Below are 24,167 nucleotides of genomic sequence, written 5' to 3'. Positions count from 1 at the left end.
CTAGAATTTTAACACAGTTTTATATCAATTTCTCGAGACAGGAACATCAGATGGGTCGCGATCAAGAGCTAAAGTGATTAGCTTTCAGCCTATACCCCCTTTCATTTTTCCTTCACAGTCCCTTTAAACCTTTTCCCTTTTAGTCCACATGTAGACAATTACCTTGTCCATATTATTCTCCTCTAATGCATTATGGATCATGTCAAAGGTGTCTACTTTTTGTAGAAAGTTTTAGGCCTGAATTTTTGTGTATCGAGCATCCCAAGTCTCCTCTTTCCTGGGTTGGTATTAAAAACGTTCCTGTGCTGTGATAATGAAGCTAAACAACCTCCGGGAAAATGCGAATTATATAGAAATAAAAAGTTTGATGATTGAAGTCTGTTCGGAGAAAAAACAAACGGGATGAATACAGTGCTGAGACGTCTATAAGTACCTTAAAAAAATACTTCGTAAATCTTATCGAACATAAAATAAACATAGTTTAATATCAAATATACATTATACAATATACAATACATAGTTCAATATACAATATACAACATACATAGTTTAATTTACAATATAGAATATACAATATACATAGTTCAATATACAATATACAATATACATAGTTAGATATGCAATTCTTGGCATTTTTAGAACTCCCGTTCCCCTAAATGATTTAGTTTTAACTGTTGTTCTGAAATGATTTTCAATTTTTGGCGGATTTTTCAGTTCCCCCCCCCCCCCCAATTTTTATGTTCCACATGAGGTCCACATAAAATTAGGGCCCGGGGTCGGTCTGATTCCATGAGTTGCATAACAAAAAATGTAATTCAGTGACATTTCGATAATTTGAATTGGAGTTTAAAGTAATAAAAATCCCTCATAAAGATACAAAATAAAACAATCTTCTAACATTTTCGACGTTTTTATTTAAAGGAACTGTAGACGTAAGTTTAAGGTAAATTGTTGTATTTCTATCCTAAAACGTTTTTTGTCGTTTTTTGTCTCTAGTATAACGCAATTGTATCTTTTATAAAGAAACCATTAGACAGTTGGTGAAAAGTTTTGAATGTCTTCTTCCCAACGAGGTTATAGTATAAAGAGTGATGATGTACGCTAGTCCTTTACTAATTGTACAGGCCACGTTCTCCTCACTCTCAAAGATCAATCTGTATATTACACTCGGGGCTGATTTCTGAAAATATTTATTTTCATTTAAACAGAAATAGGTTTTTAATCAAAAAACTTAATAAAAATGTAGATATAATTTCAACTTTTCCGTTAAATAGAGAGGGATGTATGGTTCACAATGGTATCCTTAAACCTCTGATTACGAAGGTACGAGATAATTTTCTCTTTGAAAGTAGAATATTTTAATCGTGATTTCTCGGGAAAGTGACTTGCGGAGTTTGCTAATGAAACAATGGAGGAAATAATCAGAATTTAACACCTTTCGAGCTACACATTAGACTACGTTATTGATCAATGGTTAATATCCACGGAGAGGTAGCTAAGATCCAGCCCCCCCCCCTGCTTCTTCCACATACTGTATTAGATATTAAAGACTTTTTGCAGTTTATTTCTTTTAAAAAATGTTTAACTCATAAATATTTTTCTGTGAAATCACTTTTACTAAAATATAACTGTCATATAAAAAATGTTATTAGTCTCTTTAGTATCAAACAACTTATCAAATTATGGAAGAAGACATTTTTAAACTATTCACCAATGTTTCGTGGGACACCCTGTTTGTTTAAATATAAACCAACCTTGTTAATGGAGGAGGGTAAAGATTGGAGGTAGATACAGCAAACTGGAGACTGGAGGTAAATAAACAAAAATATCCTTAAAAAAATTAAATTATCCAATTAAAAACCCCCCAAAAAAATATATGGCAATTTAACATTTTATACAAACTTGCCTCATTTTTAAATTTAAAGAATCTGAAAATAATTAAACAAATATTAAATATTTAGTTCCTTAATGTTGTGATTGTTATGGTATACGATTACACATTGCGCGCATGCCGCGAAGCAAAGTGCCGGTGGTAAAATTGGAAATTGTTGTGGCACCCCCTATCCTCTTGTAATGGGGGTTAAGTTGTGAAATAGAAAACCCTTCATCAAATTTAGTCGATCTCTGCACTGCAAAATTTTTATAGTGTTTGCACTGCATGTAATTTTATATTTTCATTTTTTAACTTTGTCAGCAAATTGTTTCCGATCTTGTCAATGTCAGCAGATTAACTATATAAGTGCTGACAGGCTTACACACCACCTCCCAAATAGGAGTAACCACTGTAAAGTAGTTAGGAAACTTCATCAATCTTTAAATATAAAGATGTATTCCTTACAGTTACAAATTAATAGTTAAACTTTAATGCAAATGACTCCATAAAAATCCGAGGATTAACATTCATTTATATATATATTGTATGAGGGTGGGGATGCACAGCATCCATGAGCCCCGCAAACTGACCTTCGGAACCTCCTGATTTGCAGCATGGCCTCCTAGCCAACTTCTAGCCAGTCAAATCGTTTCCGAGCCTCATGCTACGTCTGCCAGGCTCCCCAACTCTGTCTCACGTCCAGCATTCCGATTTCCCAAAAAAAAAATATTTTGCTTTTACATCCACCAAAAGCCTTTTTTTCGAAAAATCTCGACATGATTATAAGGTTTTTAAAAGTACATAAACAATTTGTGTCAAAAAGTCTACTTTAATTGAGATTTAGACTTCTTATTTTGTTTTTCTAAATTTCTAAGTTTTGTGAATTAGTGTTAGTCTAATTAGATTTGTACATGCTACACCTGTCAATGATATAAAATTTGTCTTTCTTTATATAAAGCTGCAATAGTTCTGCACAAGTTTAGGAATTTGTGAAAGTTAGAAAATCAAAATAAGAAGTCTAAATCTCAATAAAAGTAGACTTTTTAATACGACATGTTTATTTACCATTAAAAACTTTATGATCATACTAAGATTTTTCGAAATAAGGCTTTTGGTGGATGTAAAAGCCAAATATTTGTCTTTTGAAATCGAATTGTTGGACGTGAGAAAGAGTTGGGAAGACGTAGCATAAGGTTTCGAGACGATTTTGATTGGATTGGAGGCCATTATGCGAATCAGAGGCTCCGAAGGTCAGTTTTCGGGGCTCATGGATGCACTGCACCCCCACCCTCATCGTATATGCAATGTAATACAGTACAGCACCGTCATGTATTGTATTGAAATCCCCTTGTATGATAATGTAATTAGGGTTTAATTTTATTAAAGAAGATAAAAATATTATATCCTCTTAGGCTGAAGATAATATCGACTACACTGTTAATTAAAAGTTAGCCAAATAATGCTATGAAACTTTTACGCTAGCTGGATTGACTGGATTACAGTAAATTAATACCCGAGAAAAAATATCACACTAAAAAAATTATAAAGGATTGTTAGTTAGAAGATTGTATATGGTTATCTAGAGAATGGTTAGCTAGAGGATGGTTAGCTAGAGGATGGTTAGCTAGAGATAGTTAGCTAGAGGATGGTTAGCTAGAAGATGGTTATCTAGAGGATGGTTAGCTAGAAGATGGCTAGCTAAAGAATGGTTAGCTAGGTGCTTGTTAGCTAAAGGATGGTATCAGGTTGGCTGTATAATGGGAACTAATGGGGAAGAATATGTTATTTACTAATCCTATCTCCCTGGTGGTTTGTGGAAAACTATAATTTGGGATATTCTTCTCTCATAGTAGGCATGTTCAGGTCTGTCTTATCTTAGATATGTTCGGGAAAGTTTAGCAGGAACAAAGTCCGAATAAATATTGCATAGATGCAGTAAAATATTGCATACGTGTAGTATTCAGGGGTATGTGAAGTTAAAATGTTAAAGAATATAGAATCAAAGAACATTACAATTTGTTGTCATTATCCGACTATAAGCTAGAACTTGAAACAACTTAAAAATGATAATGTTTTCAATTAAAAATCTTTTCTAACAGTTTTATGGGACTCACTGTAAATATCAATATCGTGTTCAATGATCAGGGATCATGGTTAGTACTGGTCAAAGTATAACAAATAACTGATGATAGCCCTGAACATGATTAGAAAGCAGAATGATTGTTTTGCGTGGTTCTACTCCCTCGAGACGGAGCTGAGAAGAGATATATCGGACCCGGAGAATTATCACCTAAACCTGGATCGGTCGAACTCCAGGTCCGGAGATTGACTGGGATATTTTATGGGTAAACTTGTAGAAATGGTTTGATTAGATAATCGAGGGGAATTCCGTCCCAAATCTATCAAACTTTAACTCCTTTAACATTAGTTCTTTTTCTTGTATTCAGTCTATTACTACATATAGACATTATTCTCTTTTCCTTTACTAAGCCCCAATTATTTTCTTCATTAATATTTATAATTATTTCAGGTTTTCTCTTAATCTTTCCATTACTTGCACTCCATTTTCTCCATTTTAGCAGCTGCTGAAAAAACTGAGGCTCCATTCTGGCAAATGTAAATTATGAGGCTTCATCTTAGCAGCTATAAATGTTGAGGCTCTATTCTAGCAGCTGAAGATACTGAAGCTCTATTTTCTCCGATAAAGATACTGAAGCTTCATTCTAGCAGCTCTAGATTTTAAAACTCCATTCTAGCAGCTGTAGATACTGAAGCTCCATTCTAGCAGATGTAAATAAGGAAGCTCCATTTTATCAGCAGTATATACTGCAACTCCATTCTAGCAGCTGTAGATACTAAAGCTTCATTCTAGCAGATGTAAATACTGAAGCTCCATTTTAGCAGTTGGAGATACTAAAGCAACATTCTCGCAGCTAGAGTTAGTATAGTTCCATTCTAGCTGCTGTAGATACTGAAGCTCCATTCTAGAAGAAGTAGATACTGTATCTCTATTTTAGCAGCAGTAGATACTAAAGCTTCATTCTAGCAGCTATAGATATTGAAGCTCCATTCTAGCAGCTGTAGATACTTTAGCTCCATTATAGAAGCTGTAGATACTTAAGTTCCATTCTAGCTGCTGTAGATACTTAAGTTCAATTCTAGCTGCTGTAGATACTGAAGCTCTATTCTAGAAGCTGTAGATACTGAAGCTCTTTTTTAGCAGAAGTAGATACTGAAGCTCCATTCTAGAAGCTAGCTAGAGATACTAAGGCTCAATTCTTGCAGCTGTAGATACTAAAACTTCAATTCAGCAGCTAAAATTGCTGAAGCTCAATTTTAGCATCTGGAGATACTAGATCCATTATAGTAGCTGGATTATAAGGCTCCGTTCTTTCAGCTGTAGATACTAAAGCTCCATTATAGCAGCTGTAGATACTAAAGCTCCATTAGCATCTGTAGATACTGAAGCTCTATTCTAGCATCTGTAGATACTGAAGCTCCATTCAAACAGGTGTAGATACTGAACTACCATTCTAGCATATGTAGATACTGAAGCTCCATTCAAAAAGCTGGAGATTATAAGCTTCATTCAAACAGCTGGAGATACTTGAGCTTCATTCAAACAGCTGAAGATACTGAAGCTTCATTTAAACAGCTGGAGATACTGAAGTTTCATTCAAACGGCATGAGATACTGAAGCTTCATTCAAACAGCTGGAGATACTGAAGCTTCATTCAAACAGCTGGAGATACTGAAGCTTCTTTCGAACAACTGGAGATACTGAAGCTTTATTAAAACAGCTGGAGATACTGAAGCTCCATTCAAACAGCTGGAGATACTGAAGCTTCATTTAAACAGCTGGAGATACTGAAGCTCCATGCAAACAGTTGGAGATACTGAAGCTCCATTAAAAATGCTACAATGCTCCATTAAAGGCCACTTTATTACAAAGCTCCATTACTAATGTCTGCCGAGTATAAAAACAAGGACGTTAAGTATGTAATATCTCCATTAATATTAATCTGCATTAGATATTAGACAAAAACATCAATATTTGATATAATGTACAGGGTAACCCAGAAAGAATGAGACTTTTAGGACGACCTTAAACTATTTTCAAAAAAAGGTTTGATCGACAGCCTTGAAAATTGTTTTATTTAATGGTAAACAGATGCATAGAACGGAGAACCATTTATATTAAACAAAATCAGAACAAACCCTCATCCTTAGTGGGTCTCCCATGTATGTATATATATATTATCTACTTCATTTAGAGCATATTACAATCTTTTAAAACCTGTCAGATTTTTTTGGCACCTGGGGAGAGCAAAACAAATTTAAATGAATATTTTACACTTATTTTTCAGAAAGTAAAACCGAAAAATCTTAAATTTAAAAAGGATAAAAAAACTCACCCTAGACTATTTGTCTCTTAGAAGATCAATATATTATCAATACCCTGCTTCTGTATTCTATAGAGGCGCCAAGTAAAAACTACAGGGTTAACACTTAGTGAATTAAAGGAAGAGAAAAACAAAAACAACAAGAAATAAACGAGTTCCATGGACAATAATAGATATGTGTTATTGAAAGGATAAAAAACATTCATACGTGCACACAATGGGCCATAGACATTGTGAACTATATGGACGCTTTGGACAATAGACAAAATGGACCATGGACACTATGGACCATAGACATTATGGACTATACGGACCATATGGACATTGGACACAATAGACCATGGACACTATGAACCATGGACACTATGGACCATAGACATTATGGGCTATATGGACGCTATGGACAATGGACACATTGGACCATGGACACTATAAACTAGGGATACTATGGACCATGTACACTATGGACCATGGACACTACGGACCATGAACACTATGAACCATGGCCCATAAACACTATGGACTGTGGACACTTTGAACCATGCAAACTATTAACCATGGGCACCATGGACCATGAACCATGAACCTTAAACACTGTGGACCATAAACCTTAGACACTTATATGGACCATGAACACTTTCGGTCAAGAACACTACGGACCTTGAATACTATGGACGAATATTTCTCTTTTACTTAAAGTTTTAACATCTTGGACACTGGACCATGGACAGTGGACATCATAAGCCATGAACGCACCATCGATAAGATTGAAAATAAAAAATATTTTAAAATGAAAAGGTTTTATAATAAATTAACTAAGTACCCGGCGTAGCCCGTGCCCATTAGATTTCAATTTGTAGAGATGCCCGTAAATATCAACGTCCAGTTAATGAGGTTGTATTGTGTGCATTTATATATATGTAATAACAATGCTCTTTTGCAAATTTGGTTAAATATTTTTGATTTAAAAATAAATTGTAAAAAATAAATATGTATATAAAGTATCTGTATTTGCCTGTATGTTGTTTATTTGCATAGATGTCCGAACATAACTCAGGAACCCCAGGACCTTTTTGTCTCAAATTTTGATTTGGAAACTAGATAGAGCCATGCAAGGTAATGTACTCATATCAGTCTGGTTGGAAGATTCGAAGTTAAGTTGGTTGACTTTCGTAAGGAAAACTCCAGACAAAGCTGGGTTCCAAATATACATGTTGATTATGAGGGATACGAAGCCATCTATTTTATTTAATCCAAGGGTCACATTAAACATTAATTTTAAATTAAACACATATAGTACATTTGTTTATGACACTCTTTTATATCTAGCGCAGGAACCCACCTTTGCCTGCAAACAAGTTTACCTATAAAAGTCTACCTATACAACTTAACACTTCTAAACCAAGCTAAGAACATTTCTCTTGTTCTACCGAATTCCCCAAACAAAAGTTGTGGCAAATCGGTCAAGGGGTTCATTTCAAAGAAACCAACAGAGATTACTACTTTATATAAAATATATATATAAATGAGATTTTCTAAACTGATATTTTATAGAAGGAGATAGGCCTGGCTAATTGATTTTCAATAATGTTTAATTAAAGATAATACTATGTACAGGGTTTACATGGACAGTGTCATTATACAAAATATTGATATTAGATAATTAGATAGTTTTATAATTAGACATACATATATAGTTTAAAAGACAGTTTCGTTTTTTAAAATGCATTCCCTGCACCTGTAAACCATAACCTTAAACAATCTTAACATTTTTAACAATATCATCTGCAAGCCAAAATAGTTTTTGAGGGAAGCAAAGCAATAATTTTCTTGGGGGGGGGGGAAACTCCGTCCCACGGGGGCGGATTAAACCAATTGCTCAGGGAGGGGCCCATAAATGCACACGAGAGCGCGGAAAAAATATTTGGGCCTCCACCTACAGATTGAACAAAAAGCAGTAAAGGAATTGAGTCCTTGCCACAAATTCAACTTTAGTAACACCTATATCTCTTTAACCTTATGATGTAAACCTTTGATATTTCAAACTTACATTATTTGATCTAATAGCATTCATAGTTTGAAATATTAAAGGTCTACGACGGTTGCAAGGATATTGAAATTAGAAAATCAGAGTTTGTTACAAAAACTCAATTCCTTTCCAAGTTCTTGTTTATTATCGACACATTTAAAACAAATTTTCCATAATAAACAAAATGAATTTTCTCCTTAATAAAATAATAAGGACTTATGATCACAGAACAGAGAATATGAAAAGAAAGGAATTTCGGTATGAATTTTGTCAGTCCCTTTCAGTCTGAAAGGGAGTTTAAAGTGTACAATTCATGTACATGTTCACACACTATACACAGTACATTAAAATATCACATTATGATCCCTAGACATATCCATTACAATTTCTTGGTTTTATAAACAAAGAGAATAGAATATCTTAGAGTGGAATTTACTAGGAAAAAGTGTCAAACGGCCATTTCGTTGTACTGTTTCCATACTGCAGGTGTACTTCACATATTTGTGCTTTATAGACTTTTGGGCCCTGGAACATCATTTAATAGAAAATCTAAAATCAATATTAAAAGAAAACCAAATTATAAAATAGGCTGGTTTCATAATTGACCAATGATCATTTCACATAGGCTCTATGCCTTTCACTTCACAAACGATGATTTTCCGTTATAACTATAAATCAAATGATGTTTTCTATTCAACTAATTCATTTTATAAAGTTTATTTGACAGCTTTAAAAAATTCGAAATTGAAATGGATAGTCTAGGGAACATACTGTATTTATGTACTCTACTGCATATAATTTGTGAACATTTATGATTTGTAGACTTTGTACTCCCTTTCAGGCTGAAAGGGACTGACAAAATAAAATTCATACCGAAGGATTTTCTAAATTCCACTCTAATATATATTCTTTTCTCTTTGGTAAAAATGTAGGTGATCATCTATTCTTTTTTGAGCAATAATACTAATAATTTAATAAATCCTTTTTATTAATATTTAATAAATTTTGCGGTGATAAACAGAAAACTCTGAAATAGGAAGTTGACTAATTAAAGGATTTAAACTAGTTCAATGAATAAAGACATATGCGCAATTGTACAGTGTAAATGGATCCATTTCACTTTAATAGGGGCGTAAACAGGCCCGAAATCATACTACCCTCCCTTCACGAATTTACATTTTCCCCGGCTTTAAAGCTTGTAAATTTCATGTGTATTTACCATTTGTATCAAGTCAAGTATCAAGTCCCGCACCTACGCAATACGCATGTATATATATGATTCCTGGGACTTTTTTTCCTAAAATAATATGAGGGCTGCCAATAAAGTCTCAGGAAATAAGATCTCAGGAAAAAAAGTCCTGAAGAAAATAAATATATGTATAAAAAAAAAAGCTAGGAACCCAGGCAATACAGTTGTAGCAGCGAATTCGGTGTATGACCTTCCAATCACTTCTAACAACCATATATATACGCATGTATATATATATATATGCAGCGCAGCTCAGCAGTGAGCTGGAGCAGTATAATCCACTACGCTATACTTACAGGGTTACTGCGCCTGTAAATATATACACCTGGAACTTGAAGTTAACATTCAGCAATAAACAGTAAACACTCAATGTAAATAGTAAAAATTAAGAATAGTATTTTAAAAACTTGCTATTCTGTAATCTGTACTGTAAGCAGAACGCCTTGCAAGTTATATGCTGTGAACTGAAACATGTGATATGCTACAAGTTTACACCGGAGCAGGTTGAAAGGTTTCTAGCTTCCCTAGATACAGCCAGTGCTCCTAGTGATACATCCTACCAGGAGCGGGGCTCCTAGTCCTAGCATTACAGTTTTCTCTCTCTCTCCTTCTCATACTCGTTCGGGTCCTAGGAAACCCAGCTGTAACAAGAACTGGATGATTCCAGTATTCATCCTACCATTTCAAAGAACGTGTTTATACCATACAGTATACACTGTATAGTCAATCTTGTTTCTGCTCAATTCAAAACCAGGATTTGAATATCTCAAGTCCGAGCGTCAGAATCAAGGATCATGGTTTACTCACATAAACCTGCTTCGTTCCACCAGTCTCCTTCCCTACTCCAAAGTTCTGCTAAATCTTCTTAAATCGTTTTGTAATTAGGTAACTAAATTTATTTGTATATTTTCTATCCTAAAACATGATTCCCCCAGCTCCTACGACTCCTACCGTTCCTCTCCGAATAGCTAGCTATTGTAAATCATGACAGGCAACTGCAAGATTAATAATGTGGAAGATATCGCCGTTTTTCTGGCTGGAAAACTGTTTAATTTTGACATGCCACTATAAAATATAAATGGACAGTCGTCAGTCACTTAAACTTATGCCTCCGTACAAACAGATAGACAAGCCAAATTTATATATAGATATATAAATTTGGCTTGTCTGTCTTGGTGTTTGTTTGTTTGTATCCAATAAACGTCAAAACGGCTGAACCGATCGGGCCCAAATTTTTTGTGGGACATCACGTGACCACAGGGAAGGTTTATGAATGATCCAAATTTCAAAATTCGATCTTCATTAAATTTTTGAAAATTTTGAAAATCCACGAAATTTTTTGTGAAAATCCGCGAATTATTTTTGTTTTGTTTTACAACGTACACTTAAGGTACATGTTCACTATTAAATTTAGAAGATGGGCGCGAAGCGCCCTCTAAGGCTAGTAGATTATATTTCGCTTACAGTACGATTACAACTTGTGTTCACGGGTGGCGCTAGATTTTCGAAAATTCCTGGAAAATATTGTCTTCATTATCAAATATCCTCGAAACAATGAATGTTTTCAAAAGTAACTCTCGGATCATAAAAAAAATGAAAATATGAAATATCAACTTTATGCGAATGCGTTGAAAAAAAAAATCGATGATTATTTAGGTTGTAATATTTGAATGTTTTATAAGTTCGGAATTAAATTGATTGTTTTACAATCCGAGTCAAATTTGCAACTTTCTGAATATTTATGGATGCTACGTGATGGAGGAAAGACAAAAGCCGCACCTGTATAGCATCCATTCCACAAATTACTCACAAACATCGACTTGCGGGGCAATTTGTGCTCACCAGTAGCGCTTCCTTAGCCGCACCCATATATCTTCCGGCAAAACGTTCTTTACTTTTGAATGCTTATTAAAGAGGAATGCAGCGTTAATTTAAGATTTTAAAGACGTCAAGGCATATCTAGTATTACTTAAACATATTAATTATATTTTATTTTGGTTAATTGTTTGTTTGTTTGTTTGTTTATTTTGGTAATATAAGTAAACATTATCGCTCACTGGGGCAATAGTTGTTAAAAGGAATGGTGGAGATGTCCTATTTGATGAGGGGGGGGGGGGTCCCTGCCTTCATTTTTGGTTCAAATCATCCGATTTTTTGGCTGCACGCCTAATTAGTGATCTATTTGCCTAAAATAAAAATAATTTGACACTTATGACCTCTAATGGCCTTTAATGATCTTGACAATTAGAAATGGTTTGAACTATGGCTTCATGCATATTAAACTAAAGCTAGGAACCCAGGCAATACAGTAGTAGCAACGAATTCAGTCAGTGTTCTAATGACCTATAACGACCGTTAATGACCTTCAAATTGATAATGTTATAACCTTGGCTTAATGTATATCAAACGAAAGCTAGGAACCCAGACAATACAGTAGTAGCAACAAATTTAGTGTGTGACCTTCTAATGTCCCATTACGACTTCTAATGACCTTCAAATTGATAATGTTATAACCTTGGCTATATGTATATAAAAAAAAGCTAGGAACCCAGGCAATACAGTTGTAGCAGCGAATTCGGTGTATGACCTTCCAATCACTTCTAACAACCTATAACAACCTCTAATGCCATTTAAATTGATAATGCTATAAGTATTGCTTTACAGATATGAAATGAAAGCTAGGAACCCAAATAATACAGAAAAAGCAATGAATTCAGTGTTTGACCTTCTAATGACCACTAATAACCTTAAAATTGAAAATGTTTTAACCATGGCTTAATGCATATAAAAAAAGGTAGGAAACCAGCCAAGAAATAATATTTATGTATATGAAAACTAGAAACCCAAATATTACCGAAAAAGCAACGAATCAGTGTTTGACCTTCTAATGACCTCTTAATGACCTCAAATTACCTTCAAATTAAAAGTTTTTTTAAACTATGGCTTTATGCTTGTCAAATGAAAGCTAGGAACCCAAATAATACAGTAACATAACAAATTCATTGTTTGACCTTCGAATGATCTTGTAACAACCTATGACGACCTATAATGACCTGTTTTACTATGGCTTTATGCATATCAAAGGAAAGGTAGGAACCCAGGCAATACAGTAGCAGCAACGAATTAAGTAATTGACCTTCTTATGACCTCCAAATTGAAAATTTTTGACTGGTTTTATGCATGTCAAGTGAAAGCTAGAAACCCTAATAATACAGTAACAGCAACAAATTCAGTGTTTGACCTTCTAATGACCTGTAAGGACCTATGACAACCTTCAATGACCTTCAAATTGAAAATGTTTCAACAATGGCTTTATGCATATCAAACAAAAGCTAGGAACCCAGCCAAGAAATAATATTTACCCCCCCCCCCAGAAATTCGTTCAATATTTTTGACGTTTCTACTATTAAATTTTTTTGTTTGTTTTCACAGCAAGGTTAAAACATTTTCAATTTGGAGGTCATTAGAGGTCTTCGTTTGTCGTTAGAGGTCATTAGAAGGTCAAACAATGAATTCATTGCTGTTACTGTATTGTTTAGATTCCTAGCTTTCGTTTGATATTCATAAAGCTATAGTTAAAACATTTTCAATTTGAAGGTTAAAAGTGGTCATTAGAGGTCATTAGAATGACCTTCTAACAATGAATTTGTTGCTTTTACTGTATTATTTGGGTTCCTAGCTTTCGTTTGATATGCATAAAGCCATAGTTGTAACATTTCAATTTGAAGATCATTAAAGGTCGTTATAGGTCGTTAGAGGTCATTAGAAGGTCAATTACTGAATTTGTTTCTTTTACTGTATTATTTGGGTTCCTGCATTCATTTGATATACATAAAGCCAAGCTTATAAAATTATCAATTTGAATGTCATTAGAGGTCGTTATAGGTCATTAGAAGGTCAAACACTGAATTTGTTGCTAGTATTGCCTGGGTTCCTAGCTTTCGTTTGATATGCATGAAGTCATAGTTGAAACAATTTCTAACGCAGGTCATTGAATGTCATTATAGGTCATAAGAGGTCATTTTTGTCAAATTTTTTTTTATTTTAGGAAAAAAGATCACTGATTAGACGTGCAGTTAAAAAATTGGATGATTTCCCACCAAAAAACAAGGGGGGGCCCCCCCCCCCCCCCTCCAACATCAAATAGGACTCCACCGTCCCCTTTTTTATTAAAAAATTCGATTTCCTCTTAACAAGTAATATTTTGTACATGACGGCTGATGTTTGACCGTCTCTAAAATGTTTTTAAGGGTAAGGAGAAATTCAATAACGCAGTTTTGCGTGCGATTCGGTTTTAAGTTATCTAAAATCAATTGCACGCAAAACTGTGTTATTTCTGGTAAAAATGCAAGTTCTCTCTTCCTTCAAAAACGTTTTTAGAGAAGAATAACATCAGCCGACATGTACAAAATATTATAATTTAGGAGAAAATCACAAGACATTTTAGCGGAAGATATATGGGTGCGGCTACAAAAGCGCTAGGGGTGAGCTCGTTGCCGCAAGTATGTGAGTAAATTGAAGGTTGGAGGCTATACGGGTGCGGCTTGCCTTCCCCACCTCGCTACATTCTTCTGTATGAGTCGTTTTAAAACATTTTCTCCTTAGACGTAACAGATAGAAGTAAGATTAGTGCAATCACCATCGAAAATTTTTCGACTTAAGCCTATACCCCTTTCATTTTCACAAACACTCCCTTTAAACTCAGAAAAAAACTTAAAAGGGGAAATTCCATTTGTCAAAATGGAGGTCGGTACGCGTCAAACTAAATTAAATTGCATGTAAGATTGATATCTTATATTTTTTACCATCAACTCCTTCTATTAAAGAGTAGTGATAACACAAATGTTTTGAATTTCTAATATGTGACCTGAGCTGAAAACTTTAGAATGAAATATCCAGATATCAGATCAGTCCTTTATCTGGAGTTTAAATTCATGTGGAGAACAAGCAATATTTAAACTGGATATTAAGAAAAAGAGTGGTTTAAGCCTTAATCCTGATATCCACCATTCTAAAGTTTTCAGCTCAGAGCTGAAAACTTTAGAATGTGATATCCTTAATCCCGATCTGTTGACTTATCTGGAGATTAAATTCATGAGGAAAACAAGCCATATTTAATCTGGAGATTAAGAAAAAGAGTGGATTAAGCATTAATCCTGATATCCACTATTCAAAAGTTTTCAGCTCGGATACGGGATAAATTTGCTTTTCTCAAACTTGTGCTCATTAAATCTATAAATTGGAGGAGGTACGCGGTTACAAAGTCGAACCAGTAATGTTGCTTAAAATGTACCTTCTCTTTCAATGTAGTTTGGTGTGAGTAGCCTCATATCAAAATTGATCTTTTTTTTTGTGTATAGCTAACCAAATTTATGCAAAAGCCCATTCTCATATATCTGAAACTCGAATCTATGAAAGAAAGTCCCGGGAAAAAAAGTTTCTGGGGAAAAAACCTGGAAAAAAAAACTTTGGAAAAAAAGTCCGAATTTTCTCAAGTCCTTGGAAAAAATGTCACTGGAAATAAAGTCCTGTGTTTTGGATTCCTGGGACTTTTTTTCCTAAAATAATATGAGGGCTGCCAATAAAGTCTCAGGAAATAAGATCTCAGGAAAAAAAGTCCTGAAGAAAATAAATCCTAGGAAAAGAAAAATCTAGAAATAATGTCTTAAGTCTCGGGAAATTTGAACTCAGTAAATTAAGTCTGCGGAAAAAAAGTCCTAATAAAAGTTATGTATAAAATCCCCCGTACAAGTGTACTATGTACATCATATACAGGGCTAGTTCTATATTCTTAAGTAATATGAAAAAGAAAATGCTAACTAAACTCTTGATAAATATATACATATAAATGAGGTTAAGTCTGAGAAGTTTTCATAAAAAGGACTTTTTTCCATATTGAATAAATATTTAGCCAACGGTGTTTAAATATCAAGCCCCTGAAAACCTATGATTATTGATAGGATGTTTACAACCAGGACTTTTTTCCATTGTGAATCATGCATTTTCATTTGTTAGAGGACTTTTTTCCGAGGACTTTTTAGTATAAAATCATATTGGAGCCAGAAAAAAAGTCCTAGAAAATAAAGTCTTGAATTGGTAGGACTTTATTTCCTGAGACTTTTTAATAAAAGGACTTTTTTCCACAGTACTTTTTTAGTGTGAAATTTTAGGACTTTTTTCCGGAAACTTTTTTCCAAGGATTTTTTGGCGGTTACCCTGAAACTCAATCTGGACAAAATATCATTTTTCCCAAAATCAAATTTTACATCATTCTCAATTTAAAAAAAAAGTTAAATCATGATCAGAAAAATCGCGTGAGGATAAAGAAAATGCATTTATTTTATTTTATGAATTAATTTTTAGAAAGAGTCAAGTTTTTTTTATAAAAACGTCCCTCCACCGACTCACATAATACTTCCTCAGTCTGACAAATATTACTTATTTTAGGTGATTACGCTGGTTTTCTGGTGATGGTAGAAGCACTTTTACTTTGTTTCTTGATGCATGCCCGCTGAATTAGATTCTATGCTCTAAAGAATATCTGGAGAACTAATTTTCATGTATCCTCTAGTATGCCTAAAGATTTAGATTCTATGATGTGCCTTGAAGTATAACTAGATCCTGAGAAATGCATTTAGAAAAGTAATCCCGGAGAAATATAGTAGTTAAGAGATGAATTCCACAAGTTGTGTATTCTGTAACACAAATGATCATGCCAGCACTAAGTGTCCTCTTATCTGTAAGCTATGTCAGAACTGGGGACACAGAACTATCAGCTGTCCTCTGCTTATCTGCAAACATTGTAAACAACAAGGACATATCAGGACTAAATGTCCACTGCTCAAGGAACAGTTCATTAAAACTAAACCTTTCATTCAACTTTTAAAATTTTGTTTCATTTTTTTAATGATTTAAAAGATGCCCTTTAAGAAAATGGCATGTCTGCAACTCACAAAGGTTCCCTTTAAATCATTGGATGATCAAGGATGTAAGAGTTATCTTTATTTTATTCACCTAAACGCTGTTAATTGTTGATAATTTTGTTTGCAAGCAGTTATATAGTTAAAAAAGAAATTACTGTAAAGTGTAATTTCAAGTGACCCTCTATGCAAAGATTGCAATTTTTCGATATACAACGGTACCTTGAAAAGCATTATCTAATCAATTATGAATTATATATCAATGTTTATAACTTTAAAAACTGATACAAATGTACATTTCAACTGCAGGAAAACATATAGGAGTTAACAGAAATAAACACTTGACACCAAGAAAAACAACAATATCTTCTACGTTATTGATAAGATAAAGGTTTCAAGGGTATCATTGTGCATCGGTCATTACATGAAGGGTCCCTTGAAATTACGCTTACAGTTCCTTTAATATGTAGTTTCCGGGAGTTACAGAATACAAATTCTTCAACAGAAGTTTTAGAAAACATGTTGGATTTAAAAAATTCGAGATTTTCGCAAAAACATGTCAAACTCGTTTTAGCGAGAAAAATACGGATTTCTCCGCTGTTGATGATCAGACAAATGTTTAAAGGGTACTGCTGTGAATCGGACACGGCACTTCATACATGGAGGGTTCATAGCCTTTTTAATGCTATCTCTTGTTCCCTAGCTTATTCTTCTTTCCTCATTTCATTTTTGATTAAAAAAATTTCTTGAATAATTTCAAATGAACCATGTTCACTGTTCAGGAACAGAAGGACAAAGGTTTGAAATTACCCAAAGCAAATCTTCCAAATCTACCAAATCTTCCACGGCCTGAACTAAACGATAAGAAAGGCATCCAAGGATGTCTCTCGGTCAAGAATTTGCAGGTTCATGCATTCTCAGTGGATGATTCTTCAAGCCCTGATACAACTTCCAAACCCTTTCTTTTTAATTCCTCACCAGCCATACTTAAACTGCCTGAGCCTAAGGCTGATCTCAATGCCAATACTAAAACTCTTGATCAAAACCCAGCTCAGGGTTCTTGCAGAAACAATAAATCACAAAAAAAATCTAGTCCTCAGCAGCATTGCCCATGCAAATCAACAGTGTTCGAAGTTGTTTGTAAATCCTGCCCCACATTCAATATCTTCGCTCAAGAAGATGTAATGATCACAGATTCTGAAGACTTTGGTGGAGATTTAACTATTCTTTGTGCTGTTCAAAATCTTCCTAAGAATAACAAATCCGTAAAAATATTCAAAGATTCCAAATATTCACTGAATGGGAACGGTTTTATATCGTCTCTCTCGGTAGATGGAAAACTTTTCCTCACTCTGAAACTATCCAAACCTGAACTGGAGGAAACAAGGTTCAGTGTGCACAAGGGAGACAGGATAGCACTGTGCCAGATCTCAGATCTAACTCCACCTCCAGAACCTAAATCAAAGGCAGATGTATCAGTCGTTGACGATGTTCAAATTCCTCCAGGTCAGATCAGAACCGTTAAACTAAGATTGTTGGATTTTGAATATGTTTCCAACGTGAAACCTGAAATCTTGCTTCTTCACTTTTCAACACAAGTTCCTGAGCGACCTAATCTTGTCATAAAAAAAGGACGTGTTTCACTACAAGAAGGAAACATTTTCCTTCTTCCAATTCACAATAAATCCGAAGTTCGCGTAATTCTGAGGAAAGACCTGGAATTCGGTCTGGTTGAACTTTATTTCAATTCCAAAATACCAAGATTTGAGAAAAATTTCATCATTGATCCCTCACCTCTGTTTCCTCAAACATCTGTAGATGCAGAAAATGATATTAAAGATGAGAGTGGTGATTCCACTGCCATTTTTACAGCCGAGTCTAATACTGATGAATATACAGAACCATTAAAATCTGAAGTGCACCTGGAGATCAAGAAACCTTCAGCGCAAGGCCAGATCGAGAAGAAGAACGAACTCTTAGTTTTTGTCTCCCTTCAGCTGTTTCAGGTTGGACATGGGAACTCTCAAACCACAGAAACTAAAACTATATCAGTTCAAGTTGAAGATGAATTCAAGAGTTTTTTTGTAACTCCCTTGTCTTACATTAAACGCTACAATTCTAAAGAGCTTGTCAATCATGGATACCGGCTAATAGAAAATTGCTACTTTTTTGATGGCATTGAGAAGCATAAAACTCTTCACCTCAAAAGTGTTATTAGAGAAATTGTAGATCTTGTAACAGGAGTTCAATCTTCCACTGGCATTTCAAACTCTAATTCATCTTTAGTTTTTAGAGACCGAAAGGAGTATGAATCTTTCTTGACGATCATCAAACAGTTCTCGGTTAATGAATATATCAAATCAATAATTACAAGGATATATTTGACCAATGATGTTTTGGTTCAGTACTGGCCATCCCCAGAACATCCTAAGGAATTCAATAGTATCGCTAAGACTGTTCTGAACCATCCATCAGCTTTCTACGAAGTCCCCTCCACTCCCTTTTCTGGCACTAATTTAACTAAAATGCCTTTGATATCTATCAATCTACCCAACCCTGTGAAGAATCCTTCCTTGAAGAGACAGATTGAGAAGGAACCACAGAAAAAGAAAAGATTAAAGACAACTGGATCATTATACAAAGAGAAATGTTGCTGTTATTTAAACCCTGGATATAAGGGTATAATGATGTGTCTAGTTCATCCTCCACTTAGTATCAAATCCCTGGTTGAGATTCAAATACAACCTAACACCTTGGAAACTATCCTGTGCAAGATAGAATACCCCTACCCTTCTAAAGATCCGCATATACCTAGCAGTATCAAGGTGTTTCCACTTATGTCTGATCAACCTTCCTCATTTTCTCTGGTTTTGTCCAATAAACCAAGGATTGCGTATGATGGTATGGTTTATCTCATTCTACGTAATTTGGGATGTAAACCGCTATTAATTGAACCAGGGACAGAATATGCTCTAGGGAATGAGATTCTACCAAGAGGAATTGATTTCAAAGAACCCTTGATTCAGGTGAATATACAGTAAGCACATAAAATAGATAACTATTGAAAAATATTGACTGGTTGGGGGCTAATTTCCCAAGGATTGTATTTATTAGATTTTTATTCACTTGAAATGACAAAAAAATACAAAAAAAAGATTTTCTTTCGTTTTCCAGAAGATACCTTTTGGTTTCACTGCAAGCAAACTGTGCCATCAAATTTTACTGTTTAGCATTGAGTTGTTTTAACACAATGTGTTTGGCCATAATTTTTGCACACAAAACTTTTGCTAATGTTTAAAAGCAAAAGTTAAGCAAATAAGCTTCATGATCCTTATTTTTTAGAACCAAGAATATCTATTTTACAAAAATTCCCCCCCCCCCTTCTGAAAATATTTCTATTAAGTTTAAGAAAATTATTAGACTTTTCGATAGCAGAATTTGTTCAAATGGGAAAAGCAAAATTGAAGTTTTTTAAATATCTTTTCGCAAATCATAAACCTTGTGCTTAAAAATAATAAAAAAGTAAAAAAAATGTTCTTTTTTGGTTCAGGTTTTGCATATATTTTCTCTCAGGGTCAAAATTTGGCATGGTGAAAAAAGCAAATATTTTGATTAAACAATTTTGAATTTTCTTAAACTTCTCAGATTGAATCCTCTTATATTATTAAAAATGATTTAGTAATATCTTATTTTTGTTAAGGAGCATGTTGCTTTGTTAAATCACCCTCCTGCTATACTTGATGATGAAGAAACAAGCATTGTTCTCTGCAAACCAGTTCCACCTCTACCTCAAGGTACACTAGTTGCAGTTAGAAACATTGAAACAAACTCATTCTTCTCTGTCAATGGAATCTACACCGTTCAAGAGTCTGGAAAACTTCCCATTAAGATAAAGAATTTAACCAAGTTGAAGATTTCTCTAAGTTCAGATCATATTGTCGGACATATAGTTACTCTTATGGACCACTCAGGAATGTGCTTTGTTCAAAATCCAATATTTGAAAGTGATAACATGAACTCTTTTGATATGGAGAAGCTAGAGGGATTGAAGAACTGTATTAAACTCAGAGATGCAGTAAGTCCTTGCTCTCATGCTGAAGCAAGTAGTGGAGAAGAATGTCCCAAATGTCCTATGTTTCATATCTTCTCAGTATGTGAGAAAACTATCCCAAGTAAAGGAACTGGTCTTATTGTTGGCATCATGTGCATGCTGGATAATTTTCCTGAACTAAACTTTGGTACAAGCAGAGAGAATTTTTTGAAAATCTTCCCTGAGCCAAAGTACTCTGAACAAGCTACACCAATTCTCAACCACTTTGTGAGAATTTACAACAATCAGTTTGTTTGTGTAAATGTCCTCAATGATACTCAGAATGAAATCACTATTTCTGAAAACTCTCTTTTGGCTACAGCACAAACTTTTAAACTGGATAAAAATATTCCCATACAGAGAATAGTCCGGTTTCATCAGTGTGAGAAGGTCTCAATTAAACCTGGAGAAACTGAGCAGGTCCAGTTCAGTCCTACACCAAGTATGGAGAGATTCTTCCTTGATGTTTCCTTGACCAAGCTATTAATTCTGACCTCGGAAAATCTCGGTTTATCTATCGCACAAACTCCAGCAATGGTTGAATCTGATTTAACCATGAGGGTCATGGTTACAAACAACAGTAGTAAAATAAAGGTTTGTAAATCTTTAGAACTCGACGCTTATTTCAATGCGTTCAATCTGAAAGATATGACCATACCAAACTTCATCCCTGTTCTTCCTGGCAAAATGGAAAATCATGCAGACAGTGTAATTCATCATAGGATAAAGTATTCGTATCGACTTAAAAATATAAATAAGTTCAGTTTAAAGCCACGCCAAGTACTTTCAGTCCTAACTTTAGTTGAAGATTTGCCAGAGTTTTGTAGGAGCATCTCTGTTCTTGGTGATTCAAAGTTTTGTGAAGAACAGGGGTTGTCTTTAATACCGTCCAGGCAGCATGTGTTTTGCAGACAGTTTGTTTTTGTAACCTTTAAGAATACTTCTGATAAGCAAATCAATATTGAGAACCAGGACTTGACGGTAGCTCTTGGTTTCCCTCTACCATATGAATCTAAATGCCAATTTACATCTGTTGAAGTTAAGGTCTCTGCTGACGTTGAAATCAAAGCCAAAGAAGATCTGATATTAAACTGCTATGCAAGTTTTAATGATGACGAGGATGAGAACGAGGAGATGAATACAGTAGTTTCTCTTGCTGAACCTACTTTTGAGAAGGTTGATATTACAAGTGTAGTGGAAACCATGCACTATGAGAGAGATACTGATACTACCAGAATAAAACTTGAAGTATCAAACTCTAGAGACACAGAAATCAAACTCCAATCTGGGGAAACTATCTGTAAAGCCTTTCCAATGATGTCGGAGCCATTTGTAAAACAAATACTGAAGATTTCTAATTTTGAATTCAATTTGAATAAAGGATCGTTACCTGTTCAAAAGAAGGTTGTAACAGCTGGCAAAGATGGTAAAGCTGTTTCTCCTGGTTCAAGAATAAGCTGTTCTGTCTGCAGAAAGATTACACATTGTGTGAAGTGTACCTCATGTCCCCTGTATCCTGTTTACACCGTTGGAGATGTCCAGCTTCTTGGCAATGGAGCAGTTACAGTTCTAGTACGGTCTGAGTTTCCTCCAGATCTCCAACCCAAGTTTGTTCAAACCTTCACATCTTCTCAATTCCACAGCACAAAGATTGCCAACAAGAGTCTTGGGATCAGTAAGAAGACTGTAAGAAAAATATTCAATTCTCAGTATTTCTTTCTCACAATTTTCTTCTCAAAGCAAGAAAAATATTCAGGATTTATGATTAAAAAGGGATTTCATATTGCTGACTGTCAACTGAGAAGAAAGGCTGCTTATCTTGACTCTGTATGCTGTGAGATGGGAGAGGATGAGATACTACCAGCTTTTCTTACCTGTGAGTTGATCCTTAAACCCGGAGAGAGCAGAAATGTTGAGTTTCAAATCAAGAATGACAAAGGTTTCCAGAATAAGGAGAATACTTACCAGCTCTACAAAATATTGGATGTTGACAAGTTGATGATCAAGGTTTCGAGCAGATTTTGTACAAGCAAGGGTTTAAGGTAAATTTTCTTTAATTTGATTTTAGCTCAATTTTTTACAAAATTATATAAAATTTTAGCAAAAATTCTTATATTTTTTATTTTAGGAAGACCATCATCAATATGACCAATGAGAGTAGTATTGATATTCAAATGAAAGGCAAATGCCCTATATTGTACTTGTCCAGTGTAATGAACAGTTCTGGTTGTAATGAGATACTGGAGATGGAAAAATCAAAACTTGAACCAAGACATCCTGAGAATCTCTTAGATTTGGTCTACAGCTATTGCAATTGTCTGAATGAACGTATCTCTGTAGAGCAATGTTTACACTGTGAACCTGTTCCTATCCTAGCATCCTCCAACACCTACCTGAGTCAAGGTGAAGTATACACCATTCTCTGTAAAATGGAGCTCCCCACCCAGTTCAAGAACTTCAAGCACTGCATCCTCAGTTCAACTAAATACAATGTTTTTTCAACCCAAAGGGAGATATTTAACCAGGAGTATGTGTTTGTAACAATAAAACCAACCCAATCTGTCCTATTGTGTAAAGGATCTGTAGTAGGAGGAGCAGGTATACGATCCAAATCTTCAATTCTTAAGAAACTCTCAGCTAAGGAGCATCCAGTATACCTGGATACAAGCCGTATTCTACCTCTTAAACCCGGAGTATACACAGATGTTAGACTAACAATCCCAGAAATGCATGAGCAGTTCTCTCAAACCGCAGAGAACAGGTTTGAACCAATAAAACTGGTTGCAACCCAACTCCTTCCAAAGGATCTCTACCTTGAGAAAATATCTGGTATTCCTCCTGGCACCTGCACCTCATCAGACCAGAACCGTCTCCAGGTGCGGATATTCAATGCATCCTCCAAGATTCTTAACCTACCCAGAGATAGACCTTTGTTCCTTGCTGAAACCTGTTTATCCCCTGCAGGGCTAAACCTGTACCTGGATATGGCAAACAAAGTGCCTGAAGTAATGAGCTTAGATTAATTCTTGTCATGTTAAAGTTATACCTTTTTTTGCGATTTCAATTTTATTAAAAAATAAAAATAAATATTTTTTACATTTAAATTGTAAGTGTCATACTAAAATTTAAGATAAGGGGTGGTGGGGGGGGGGGTAAAATCGTAGATCTTACGTATAAAATCTTATGGTTCTTATCGATTCTAATTGATCAGTTTCTATTCTTCAATGGATAAATCTATAGATCTTCTCTTATAATTATTTATTTCTCTCTCTGTTTCTATCTGTCTCTTTCGCATTGTTATAAATTTTCGGCGACCACCTATTTAGGTACTTGCAGCAGGATTTTAGATTAGAAATGTTAAATCGCGTATCCGACGGTACTTAGAATCCTTTTTCATCAAAGTTTTATCAAATCAATTCAAATCTTTTCTTAGGCCACAAATTATACAATGTACATACATATAAATGCTAATTGAAAATAACTAACAATTAAAAGTATATTGTGGCCGGGGAGCTACAAGATAGCTCAGGCTGTTTACACATGAGCTCCCCTGGTTATGCTATATTCATGGTATAAAGTAGGATCCATAAAGCTGAGGAATAG

General features: G+C 34.7%; 1 protein-coding gene across 1 annotated transcript; it reads left to right on the top strand.

Annotated features, from left to right (window-relative positions):
• Positions 1-9,821: 9,821 nt before the first annotated feature.
• LOC111696428 (uncharacterized) lies at positions 9,822-23,668 on the top strand. The gene is made up of 5 exons (XM_023466029.1): positions 9,822-10,439; positions 16,002-16,400; positions 17,257-19,500; positions 20,175-22,606; positions 22,693-23,668. The coding sequence occupies exons 2-5, from the start codon at positions 16,227-16,229 to the stop codon at positions 23,585-23,587; spliced, it is 5,745 nt and encodes a 1,914-aa protein (XP_023321797.1). The 5' UTR covers positions 9,822-10,439; positions 16,002-16,226; the 3' UTR covers positions 23,588-23,668.
• Positions 23,669-24,167: the final 499 nt, after the last annotated feature.

The sequence above is a fragment of the Eurytemora carolleeae genome, unplaced genomic scaffold, assembly GCF_000591075.1.
Source record: "Eurytemora carolleeae unplaced genomic scaffold, Eaff_2.0 scaffold6, whole genome shotgun sequence".
NCBI classification, from domain to species: Eukaryota; Metazoa; Arthropoda; class Copepoda; order Calanoida; family Temoridae; genus Eurytemora; species Eurytemora carolleeae.
Note: the sequence above shows the minus strand (reverse complement) of the source record. Positions and strands in the feature narration are given on the sequence as shown.

Bases quoted from the DNA above. Each gene is read 5' to 3' on its own strand.
- LOC111696428 (XM_023466029.1), top strand. From the start codon at position 16,227: ATGAATTCCACAAGTTGTGTATTCTGTAACACAAATGATCATGCCAGC. The intron at 16,401-17,256 runs GAACAGTTCATT...TTCACTGTTCAG, and splicing joins CTAAATGTCCACTGCTCAAG to GAACAGAAGGACAAAGGTTT. The intron at 19,501-20,174 runs GTGAATATACAG...ATTTTTGTTAAG, and splicing joins TCAAAGAACCCTTGATTCAG to GAGCATGTTGCTTTGTTAAA.